The sequence below is a fragment of the Sinocyclocheilus rhinocerous genome, unplaced genomic scaffold (assembly GCF_001515625.1).
Source record: "Sinocyclocheilus rhinocerous isolate Xijiao unplaced genomic scaffold, SAMN03320098_v1.1 scaffold444, whole genome shotgun sequence".
In the NCBI taxonomy this organism is placed as follows: Eukaryota; Metazoa; Chordata; class Actinopteri; order Cypriniformes; family Cyprinidae; genus Sinocyclocheilus; species Sinocyclocheilus rhinocerous.
In genome coordinates, this window is record NW_015645540.1 from 1,869,799 (window position 1) to 1,878,331 (window position 8,533).

The 8,533-nt window shown below is 35.9% G+C and overlaps 2 protein-coding genes across 5 annotated transcripts in view; one reads left to right on the top strand and one right to left on the bottom strand.

Moving 5' to 3' along the window:
- Nucleotides 1-2,573, top strand: part of LOC107706390 (NAD kinase-like) — a 13,005-nt gene extending 10,432 nt beyond the window's left edge. For all 4 annotated transcript variants that reach the window (XM_016510094.1, XM_016510095.1, XM_016510093.1 and 1 more), the window contains one exon: nucleotides 1,042-2,573. In XM_016510094.1, the coding sequence (XP_016365580.1) occupies nucleotides 1,042-1,201 (160 nt within the window). In that variant the 3' untranslated portion in view covers nucleotides 1,202-2,573. The remainder of the gene's footprint in view (nucleotides 1-1,041) is intronic.
- Nucleotides 2,574-2,868: 295 nt separating this feature from the next.
- LOC107706392 (translocation protein SEC62-like) overlaps nucleotides 2,869-8,533 on the bottom strand; it is a 10,897-nt gene continuing 5,232 nt past the window's right edge. Inside the window, exons 4-8 of the mRNA XM_016510097.1 lie at nucleotides 7,336-7,543; nucleotides 7,126-7,221; nucleotides 5,510-5,570; nucleotides 5,307-5,426; nucleotides 2,869-5,209 (exon numbers count right to left, since the gene is read on the bottom strand). Of these exons, the coding sequence (XP_016365583.1) occupies nucleotides 4,716-5,209; nucleotides 5,307-5,426; nucleotides 5,510-5,570; nucleotides 7,126-7,221; nucleotides 7,336-7,543 (979 nt within the window). The 3' untranslated portion in view covers nucleotides 2,869-4,715. The remainder of the gene's footprint in view (nucleotides 5,210-5,306; nucleotides 5,427-5,509; nucleotides 5,571-7,125; nucleotides 7,222-7,335; nucleotides 7,544-8,533) is intronic.

An 8,533-nucleotide genomic window follows, 5' to 3' on the forward strand; every position in this document is an offset into this window, starting at 1 on the left:
CATCTCAACTCAAAGCTGAATGTGCATAAAAGTTCAAATGCAGCAATCAAACTAGAGACGCTAGGGTGTCTTTGCTGATGTTCTGATGTTGGAGTAATGATAACCTGACATGACCAGTTCCAGTAAATACATCCATTTGAATATTCTGTCTTTCTTCCTTTTCTTCCAAATGTGTCTAATTTGAATTGCAAAAATACTGAATACAAAATCTTAGATTTGCCTTAGATTTCAGCATAATTATGCTGCTGCCTACTTAGCTACAATTTGGAACAGATATAATTCAAAAACTACAGTACACCTCTGGAAATCAAACACATACTGATTTTACCCTGTTATTTGGTTTTCTTCGGATCTTCCAGCCATGAAACTGTTCATCACTCTGGTTCTCATCACCGTTTCTTTCTCCACAGGTATGCTATGATTTCGTTGTTTATCTAGTTATGTTTACCATTCAACATTTCATGATGCTTATATATACATTGTTGTTGCTGCTGCTGTTGTCATTCTATATGTATGAACAAAACTTGTGAACTTTAATAGTATGTAATTTTGTTATTTTATTTAAAATTGTAATTGAAGTTAACTGATACGTGAAATGAATGTATTTCATGTGTTTTATATGGCATTCTCTTTATATTTCAGTGCTCGCACTGAGATGTTACCAGTGCAAATACAAATACAGTTCATCTGAAGAATGCAAACAAAATCTAACAAAATGTCCTCTGCAGTGTGGCTCCGTCACCATATACAGCAGTAAGCATTACATGATTATGAAAAATTCATATAAGTTGAAGTGTGTTTTTTTTTTTTTTTTTACACAATCCCATAAGCAAACAGCTTTGACCTCTCCCATAATACAACAACAGCTGCATTACAGTTATGGAAATGAGCATCAACAGTGTCAGTTGGGATCAGCACTCAACCTTTCAGTTCAAATTCAGTTTGCGCTTTTATCTCAAGCAACACTCTCAACTGCACATGTCGTATCTATTAATCATGAAATGTGAAATGAGTTTGTTTGTTTGTTTGTTTCCATTATAGCATTAAGATCACAACCTCTTGCTTTCCGGTCCCTTCTATCTGTTGTCATGATCTGGTGTACGACTGGTTTGACAGTCTGGCTCAGTGTCTCCACTGGAACATCCGCAAGAAGCAAACACGTCTAACAGATGCCAGCGACTCTTCAGAAACGGAGAACTGAAACATCACCACAACACTCACACAAGCACTCTCACTGTCTGTTAACTTTACATTCCAAAACCTTTCAGATTTCCATCCTGACTCACTGAAAAGGTTAGTTCAAAATTGTTATTTTTACATTACATTGCACATTTCTGTTCAAAGGTTTATAGGTTTCATCATAGACTGCAGTAAGTGCTTATGTGCTACTTGAGAAATAACACATTTAGTGTTAGAGGTTAGCGGCAACAAAAAGTTTGGTTAACCTAAAATGTCATTGGGACTGCTAAACATCATGATGCAGATAGTATTTCTTAGAGGAGTGTTTTTGCAGCTGACCACTTCACAATATGCTAAATAACTGATTTGATTTATTATAGAATATTTTGTTTTTTTTAACGCACCATTTATTAAGATTTATTATTAACAAAACCATTAACATTTAAATTTGTACTGTATATTATGTAGATTAATCCACTTCTAAATAGTTTAGGAAACAGAAATTACAAATCCTCCACCACGTTTAAACTTGAAATGCACATTATAGCAGGAAATGTAATTCATTCACTGAGCATAAAACTTTAATTTTGATGTTTTATTATTATTATTTTTTTTTTTTTTTGCAATGTGTAGCTTTTGGCTAAATTTACCACAAACTTTCCTCATCTACAAACAGACAAAGTTTGACTTTCTATGTGGTTTGTCATGACAATAGTTCCTCATTTGTAATAAACTGCATTGGAAGCCAGTTTATTGGCAGTCACTTTTGTGTGCTCTGCTAGACACCATTGTACATTCAACTACTAAGATTGAATGTGGTTTATTAAACTTTTTTTCTGTAGCTCGCTCAAGCTGTTTAATTTTCATTCAAACTGACTAACCTGTGCAGAGCCTTTCTGAACATGAATCAAATAACTAATGCTTTTGTCTAGTTGGACGCCTGTCAAACCCAACTAGTTCTTGTGAAAGAACATTGTAGCCTCCCTGTGGCGGCACAGGATTTAGCATTTTCAAAACCACATTTCTAAAGCCATTGTCCTTTTAGTTTAATATTTAATAGACTCTAAGCTGTGATCTATTCATTTACAGATGCACTGTATGATTTGCTTTTCTTATGAAGTTATTACTGGCACTGCAAGGTCATATGTCCTTGCATAAGAACTAGTATAGCTGAATGTATGTAAGCTGTTTACAGTTTGATGTAAATAAGATCCTATGACGTGTTTGTCTCATTTGTAATATTTCAATAAAAATTTCTTTTTTATCTTGGATGTTATCTTTTTTTTTTTGTCATTTGAAATGTATCTTTATGTAGTTTAAGGCTTTATATCCTGTTATATTTAAGGCGACAATCTGTAATGTTTGTAGTACAATGGAATAAAATATATTTATATTAATTATATAAAAAAAACTAATTAAATATATTTGCTTGTGTGAAATATTTTATAAAAAAACAAAGCACCAATTTTGTGATGTTTTTCAACAAAACAATGCGAAATGCTTGTGTTCTATATTTTTATTGCAATAAAAGGATACAGATATAATTTCTTACAGACACTCAAATTGTTCTCCAGATATTGCAAAAAGACAGTCCTCAACATTGATCCAAATACGGACAATTAGTTAGCTGTAGATGCTCACCATATAAAAAAAAGATAATGGGATCTCAGTTTGTTTTTAGAAATGATGTCACTACATTTTATGACAGACAGCCAAAGGCAAATAAAATTTCCTGCCAAAAAAAAAAAAAATCATCTGGCATATCAGCATCTTTATCTCTCATAAAGACAATGGGACAGAAAACAAAGGTGAGTGAAGTTCAATAGAAAGAAAATACAAATGTCTACACACATGGTGTCATGTCCAGCCTATCCAGGTCTTCAAAGACAAAGAATATTGAAGACATACATAGCATTTCTACAAGAACACTAAGTGTGACCAGCAAGATCATCTACTTACAGACATGGTTAAAGATTCATAGCATTTTAAGAAGAAAGTGAGACGTTCACTTGGGCACGAGGGGTTTCCCTGCTCCTTGAGATGACCATGAATTGTGAGCGATGCTTTAACAAGGTTTATCAGTTTTTTAATAGAGAAAAACACCTTTGCAGCCTCTTGTGTGCGTTTGATACCCACTAGAAATCAAAGCACTGCAGATGAACAGAATTCAGATGTTTTCTGCATTCTAACTCCAATAAATTGTCCAGAAACAATCTTTCCAACATCATCAGCACTGAAAACATTTATTGGTGGCTTTAGTATTTGTACAAAATGCAGTCAAACGAAAAACCTGCATGTCTGACATTATAAAATTGAGTACAGTTCATGCTGAACTTTAACTGCTGGCATGAACATCTCTGGTAGATTTATAGAATCCATATATAAATGATACATTTGTATTTCATCTCTTAAATAGTATCCTCAGTATGAGTCAAAGAAACAGCTAATGTAAAATAATACTCTAGCCAAAAGTATGCAACCCCACGGAAGGATAGTATTGGACCTCGGCTCTATTAAAACACAAACTAACTACTAACAGGCTATTTTGGACCACAGCCCCTCGGGGAAGTACGATTTGTCAACCTCAGAGTTTGAACAACAGATGGGATAACCAGAACCAGAGACTATGATGCATGGATGTGAGTTACTGCATGACATGTTTGAAATCTATTTAACTGGAAGTTGGTCATAAACTGAATGCATATGAAAAAAGCATCAACATCCCGCATCATTTGGCACAAATGTGGATGTAGTTTCCCCTTCTGAATGCAGTCGACCTCATGAGACTCAAATGGAGTTTGGTTTTAAATAACTGCCTACCTCAATCAAAGATACCGTTCTGATTTATTAACTTCTCTGTTTGCGTTAACAAGGTCTATTTCTCATCAGGGTGACAAAACGTGAGGCAGATCGTGTCACAAGCGCACAAAAACACAGCTCTCGTCTCAAAGCAAGCAAGATCTCCCAGAGTTCCACACAGAAATGTCACAGGTCAAGTGCCATTGAGATTTATGATAGATAGTAACACTTATTAGGTATCTAAGACAAAATATCTTGGTCCGTCCAAATTATCCAATGTATCTAATGGTACAAAAGAAACGAAATGAAAAAAACTTTCAGATTTGAATTTTTTCTCACTAGATTGGAAAGCGAACCTGTGGGTTAAAAACCATTGAGAAAGTTCACCAGTCCAGTCCTTCTTAACATTACCGACATGTTTATACAACAAAATCCTTTACATTAGATAGTTAACATGAACGAAAAAGAAAAATGAAGTAAACCAGAGAAACATGGGGTCAGGGAGACTTGTTGCATCCATAGTGGGGGAAGCATTATTAGGGAAACCCAACAGCCTTTGCAAATATTTTCATTGTCATCGTAGCCGTTTCCTGCTCTCGTTTAACCTTTAAGCCTGTCTGTTTTCAGAGGAAGATCTCAGCCTGAACAGAAATGGGAAACATCTTCTGAACATGACAGAAGTACGTCAGCAGGTCCACATGGAGCATGGGAGTATGTGTGCGGCGTGAGGAAAACGTTTATGTCTGAACAGTCAAGGGCTTTGTCTCACTTGGCTCTTCCTCATCATCTTCTTCTTCTTCTTCCTCCTCCTCCGTATGCTGCTCCAGCTCTTCTCTGGTGATCATTTCAAAGTCGTTGCCGTTGCTGTGCTGCGACCCTTCATCCTCTCGTCTGTCACTGTCCGTGTCCGACTGACGTTCTGCACCTGCTTCCTCGCTCGCCTCAATTTCTTTATTGTCGTCTTCATCCTCTTCCTCATCGCCGTCTTTCTTCTCGCTGTCCGATTTGTCCTCGCTATCTGATTTCTGCGCTTTGCTTGAATCTGCACCCTTGTCGTCGGATTTCTCGCTGCTGGATTTCTTGGCGCTGGAGCGCGGACCCTTGTATTCGTGCGTGTAGAGGGGACGGAAGGAGTCGATAAAGCCCACGTCGGCTGTCAAGTTCGGTAGGAACCAGAAGTGATGACGGCCACCGGTCACTAACCAGATGATCATGAACAGGATGCAGCGAGCTGAACCAAAGGGAAAATGAGAAAAGACAGATAATGCAGTGTCATTGAACTGTAATGTGAAATTGTACAACACAAGATATAAGTCTAGAACTCGTACCAACGGCCAGGAGAAGTATGCCTGCGACGAAGCATCCCGCTGCCACGCTCAGGTAATACACACCAACTCTCATCTCAGCGGGCCACAGCGGGAACAGAGTGGCTGCGATGACGGCAATCACTGCAAACACGCACAAAGCTCTGAATCAGTACTGGAGCCAGTGAAACGACAGTCAGGCTCAACTGGAGAAAAAGAGATCCTACCTAGAATCAAGCCCATGGCAAAGGTTTTGAAATGGACTGGATCGTAAATCCAAAAATAAACCTGTAGGGAAGACAAATATAGCGTTTTAAGTACTACAATAAAAAAATAAAAAAATAAATAAAATACATGTGAAAGTGAAGAATTCACAACAAGAATTTTCATTTTTATTAATTATTTGAATAATCAGCACAACAACAATGACAACACTCATAATATAATTATTATATAATATAATAATAATATATATTCAGGTTGGCTGGGTTCCAAAACATCAGTGTAAATAATAAATTATATATATTTTTAAAATAACAACAGTAATAATAATAATAAGATCAAGAAGAAAATACATATATAATGACATAAAATGATGATTGTTATTATTATTAAATATTAAGGCATTAAAATAAAATTGTTACCAGTGTTGATTTTGTTAACTGAAGCTAAAACTATTACAAATAAAAAACAAACTTAAAAAACCTTACACAAAAATGAGAAATGTTGACTTGGCAACTAACTGAAATAAGTTAAATAAAACTGAAATAAAAATACATTTAAATGCTTATAACATTTACAGAAGAACATAAAAAAATTACAATTATTAATTAGTAAAATTAAAATGAAACTGAAATATAGAAATAAAAGCTAATTCAAAATATTATAATCAGGGTTTGAAATTAACACCCGCCAACCCGCCAAATGCGGGTAAAAATCAGCTGTGGCGGGTAACGCTGTCAAATCACTAGCCAATTTGGCGGGTTACTTTTCGTAAATTATGTTTACTAATTAATTTCTTGAGGAAGTTCATGTAAGCCAAATCTGCACAGATTTAGTGTAAATACTGAACTCGGAACTCACAGCCTAATTGCGCAGCATCTGGGCATATCTATCTTACTTGAACATACCCAGCGATGTAGCTACTGGCCATCGGGAGCACCGGGACATTCCCGGTGGGCCGATCGCCGAAGCGAGGGAGACCTCATATTAGGCGCTGTTTTTAAATTACAGCCCACGCGAAACTGCAAAAAGCAAGTACTCCGGTGATGCGGCCTACACTGGATGTGGCACAGCACAGCACGACAAATCCCCGACAGTAAACTGATGCCTCGTTCTATTTATGACGTAGGCCTACTGTTTGACAAAGTACAAATGATTTGCAATGGTCACTTTGTCGCATCCAGTGTGGACAGCCTCAAGCTGTTGGCTTACCTCTGGCCTTTTTTTCATAATTTATTTGTTTAATTTTTTTGGCTAGTAGAAATTATGAATGGCTGGTAACTTAAAAATTTAGTAGCCAAATTGGCTGGTGAGTGAAAAAGTTCATTTCAAACCCTGATTATAATAGTATATAAATAATACCAAAATAACACTATGCTACCCCTGTGCAGTGTTGTTTGCAAAATCAAAAATATATTTAATCATACATTTGATTATTTGATTCCATGTTCAATGTGAGAAAAAAAATACTACTAGATAAAGTGTATGTGTATTACACTGTATACCACATGAAGCAGACAATTAAACTGTTCATTGCAAATACTTGTATGACTAATTGTCAAGCAAAACGTATGATATTTACAAGCATCTGTTAGATATGATTTTCTGAACTGATCCTGACCTCATTGCCATCCAAGAACAGTTGGTCCTCGTGAGGTTCCAGCTTGAATTTCTTTTTCACGTCCTTCTTCTTCTTTGGAGATCCTGGACTGTCATCCTAAACATACAGAAACAAGACTTAAAAATAAGACTCATGATATGCAAATATGCAAAAAGACCTAAAATGTAACAGGACTTCTTTGTGTTTTCTTATCCTGTAAATATGTCATACATTTTTTTCCTTCTTTGTGTCTACAGCCTCAGAGTCCTTCTTTTTATCTTTGTCCTTTTTGCTTTTTTTCTCCTCTTCTTTGCCACTGTCACTTTTAGCCTTATCTTTTTCTTTCTCTTTCTCTTTTTCTTTCTCTTTCTTTGCATCTTTCTCAGGCTTCTTCTTCATCACTTTAAGGGCTCGGTGGAAAAACTGCTTCTTTAGGAGCCTGTGAATAGTAAGACAGTTCAAATTAGTAGTTGACTGACATATACATTACCATTCAAAAGTCTGCGGTTTACTTTTACTCAGCAAGGGCACATTGATTAATCAAAATACATTTATAATATTACAAAATATTTCAAATAAATGCTGTTCTTTTGGAATTTTCTATTCATAAAAAAAATCCTCAAAAGAACATCCCACACTATTTTCAACAGTGACAATAAGAAATGTTTCTTAAGCACCATATCAGCATATTAATAATTTCTGAAGGATTGTGTGACACTGAAGACTGAAGTAATGGCTCCTTAAAATTCAGCTTTGCAATCACAGGAATAAATTACACTTTAAAATATACTAAAATTTTAAATTGTAACTAGATTAAAAAGTTTGTAGACAAACTTTAAGTTGGCTTGAAAAAGCCTAGCTAGAAAGTTTGAAAAAATTTGCAAGTGACTAGCATGATTAACATGTTGTTAGCACAATTAGCATGTTACTAACATGTTGCTAGCACAATTAGCATGTTTTACTAACATGTTGCTAGCGTGTTTCCAGCATGATTAGCATGTCGCTAGCATGTTGCTGTCATTATTAGCAAGTAACTAGCATGTTTTGTTAGCATGATTAGCCAGTGACTAGCATGTTGCTAGCATGATTAGCCAGTGACTAGCATGTTGCTAGCATGATTAGCAAGTGACTAACATGATTAACATGTTGTTACCACAATTACCATGTTACTAGCATGTTGCTAGCGTGTTTCCAGAGTGATTAGCATGTTGCTGGCATTATTAGCAAGTGACTAGCATGTCGTTATCATGTTGCTAGCATGATTAGCAAGTGACTAGCATGTTGCTAGCATGATTAGCAAGTGACTAGCATGTTGCTAGCATGACTAGTAAGTGACTAGCATGTCATTAACATGATTAGCAAAGTTACTAGCATGTCGTTAGCATGTTTCTAGCATGTTGCTAGCATGATTAGCAAGTTACTAGCATGT